The sequence below is a fragment of the Hipposideros armiger genome, unplaced genomic scaffold (assembly GCF_001890085.2).
Source record: "Hipposideros armiger isolate ML-2016 unplaced genomic scaffold, ASM189008v1 scaffold_2314, whole genome shotgun sequence".
Lineage (NCBI taxonomy): Eukaryota > Metazoa > Chordata > Mammalia > Chiroptera > Hipposideridae > Hipposideros > Hipposideros armiger.
The window spans coordinates 1,537-3,722 of NW_017733655.1; the positions used below are offsets into that span (position 1 = coordinate 1,537).

General features: G+C 51.6%; 1 protein-coding gene across 1 annotated transcript in view; it reads right to left on the reverse strand.

The window, feature by feature from the left end:
- Window positions 1-299: 299 nt before the first annotated feature.
- The window catches only part of LOC109378635 (butyrophilin-like protein 8), a 12,970-nt gene continuing 11,083 nt past the window's right edge, over window positions 300-2,186 (reverse strand). The window contains exons 2-4 of the mRNA XM_019634947.1: window positions 1,906-1,932; window positions 1,593-1,619; window positions 300-958 (exon numbers count right to left, since the gene is read on the reverse strand). Coding sequence (XP_019490492.1) covers window positions 300-958; window positions 1,593-1,619; window positions 1,906-1,932 — 713 coding nt within the window. The remainder of the gene's footprint in view (window positions 959-1,592; window positions 1,620-1,905; window positions 1,933-2,186) is intronic.

Genomic DNA, 2,186 nt, shown 5'->3' on the forward strand with positions numbered 1-2,186 from the left:
AAGGAAATATTTGATTCTACTCCACTGCTATTGTAAATGATTATTTCCACATAATCAAATTATACGATATTACCTTTATACCCCACGGATCTTTGGCTTTCAAAACTAATTATTAAAATAGGACAATACTACACAACAACCCTGAAATCGAGGCTCCTGTTCTCACTCTGGGCTACACGAACATGCACTCCTTCCCCACTCCTCCAACTCCCCANCTGACCCCACATGAATGGGCCAGCCTGCCTCATCTGGAAGCCATGTTGCTATCTACTGCAGAGCTCTGGAGCCTGAGAGGAAGCTCAGTGTCCTGAGAGAGAGTGTGAGGTGTGATTCCCTGTGAACACCACCACCTTGGGCAGGAAGGGTGTGGTCACTAGTGGAGCAGGCGCCAAGTTGTGTGTGTCTGAAGTTGCTTCTTTCTCTGGTTCCTGGGACACTGGGTGGATCTCTATGGGAATCGCCTTTTTCTCATCATTCGTGTAATACTGGATGTAGGGCCTCAATAACCCTTCAAACTGATATGTCAGGGTGTAAATGTGGGACTGATCATCTACATTGAAGAAGGAGATGGCTCCACCCTCATAGTCTAGAAGGACCCCAACTTTTGTAGGAGGTGTTCTCAGAGGAAGGTTGATTTTACGGGGTGTTAATGTGAGATACTCTTGTTCTCTTGTCATTCTGAGCACCCAGTACCCATAGTTGGGAGACAAAGTCACATACACCACTTTCCTGTTCACGTCATCCCGGCACACTCCCACACCCCACATTTCATTGTGTCCCACATCCACCTCCCAGTAATGTTTTCCTGCCTGGAATCCCTGAGAAGCCACCACACACTTCCTTGCAAATCTCTTGTCCGAGTCGGTCACCACCTGGGAAATGTTCCTATAGCGCACAGCTTTCAGATCAGAAATGTAGAGCTGGGGGTGAGCTGTCTCTGGGTCCAGAGTCACCTCCACTGGGACGTGGTGAGGGAGAGAGAGCATGAATTACTTGAGGAGGTACCTGGGCTGGATGCAGATGCCACCCTCTCCCACTACAGACTGTCTCAGGGTGGGATCAGGTCAGGTCCTAGATCCAGAGGCTTTGTCAGACTCTGTCCCCTGCCCCTTCTTCATCTCCAGTGGGGCCCCAGGCCTCGCCAATGCCTGGAGATGCCCAACTGTGATGTCCTAGCTCCTGTATATCACGCCAGCCCTACCACTGTACCTCCACATCAGTGCACTGCTTCACTTTGTGAGACCTTGATTGTCCCTTGTAACCAGCTTGCTCCCATTCTGAGTCCTGCCCAACTTCCCCTCTTTCCCGTCAGTCCATCCCCTTGGCCAGTCACCAGTGCCCTCAGTTCCCTGGAGCATAGCCTTTGACCCCTACCCGGGCTAACCCAGCCCCCTGCCCTCTCCCCTCCTAGTCCTGGGCCAAGAAATGAGTCTGGGGCAGCTGCCCCCTGGGGTGGAGCTGGGCCTCACAGATTTAAAATCTGCAGTCCAGTGTGTCTCAGTGTTCCTGTTCCCCATATCTGTCTTTGGTCGGCTCCCTCTCCCATGCCCACCCGTGGCTCTGTCCACTGTCATCGCTCCAGTCGTTGGTACCTGCATGTTTCCGGGCCTCTCTCAGTTCTGAAAACAAGCAGAGCAGGAGGGTCAGTGCTCACATGGAGAGCAGGAAGCAGGGAGAAAGGACACCAAGGGTGGTTAACCTTTGTGGGTGTCACGGGTCCACCAGAGATCTACTGAAGGCCATGGGGTTCTCTACAAACACATCTTCCCCAGCATCTGCAGACAGTTTCAGGGTCCCCTTCACAAGCTTGTCTCTGTAGAGTCCCATGGCCTCACGGTCTCAAGATTCATAAACTAGGGACTTGAAAGGAGAGATAATGGGGGTGGAGGGAATAGCTTCTCTCACCTTCCCCTTCATGCTTCCTTCTCCTGTCTGAAAACCAAAAACACAGAACAGGGGGAGAGTGTGAGAGGAAAGCTCTACAAGACTCTTACTCAGTTGCTGGTGTTTCCATGACACAAAAGGCTGGATATCCTGCGCTGATACAAGCCTGGAAGGCTTGTCTCCAAGTATCAAGTCAGGCAAGAGGTTGAGGGAGACGCCCCACAGGCTCTTCTCATTCTGGTCCACACCATCAGAGAGCTCACAAAATCTATGGTTTCTCACCCCACAGAAAGTACCAGTAG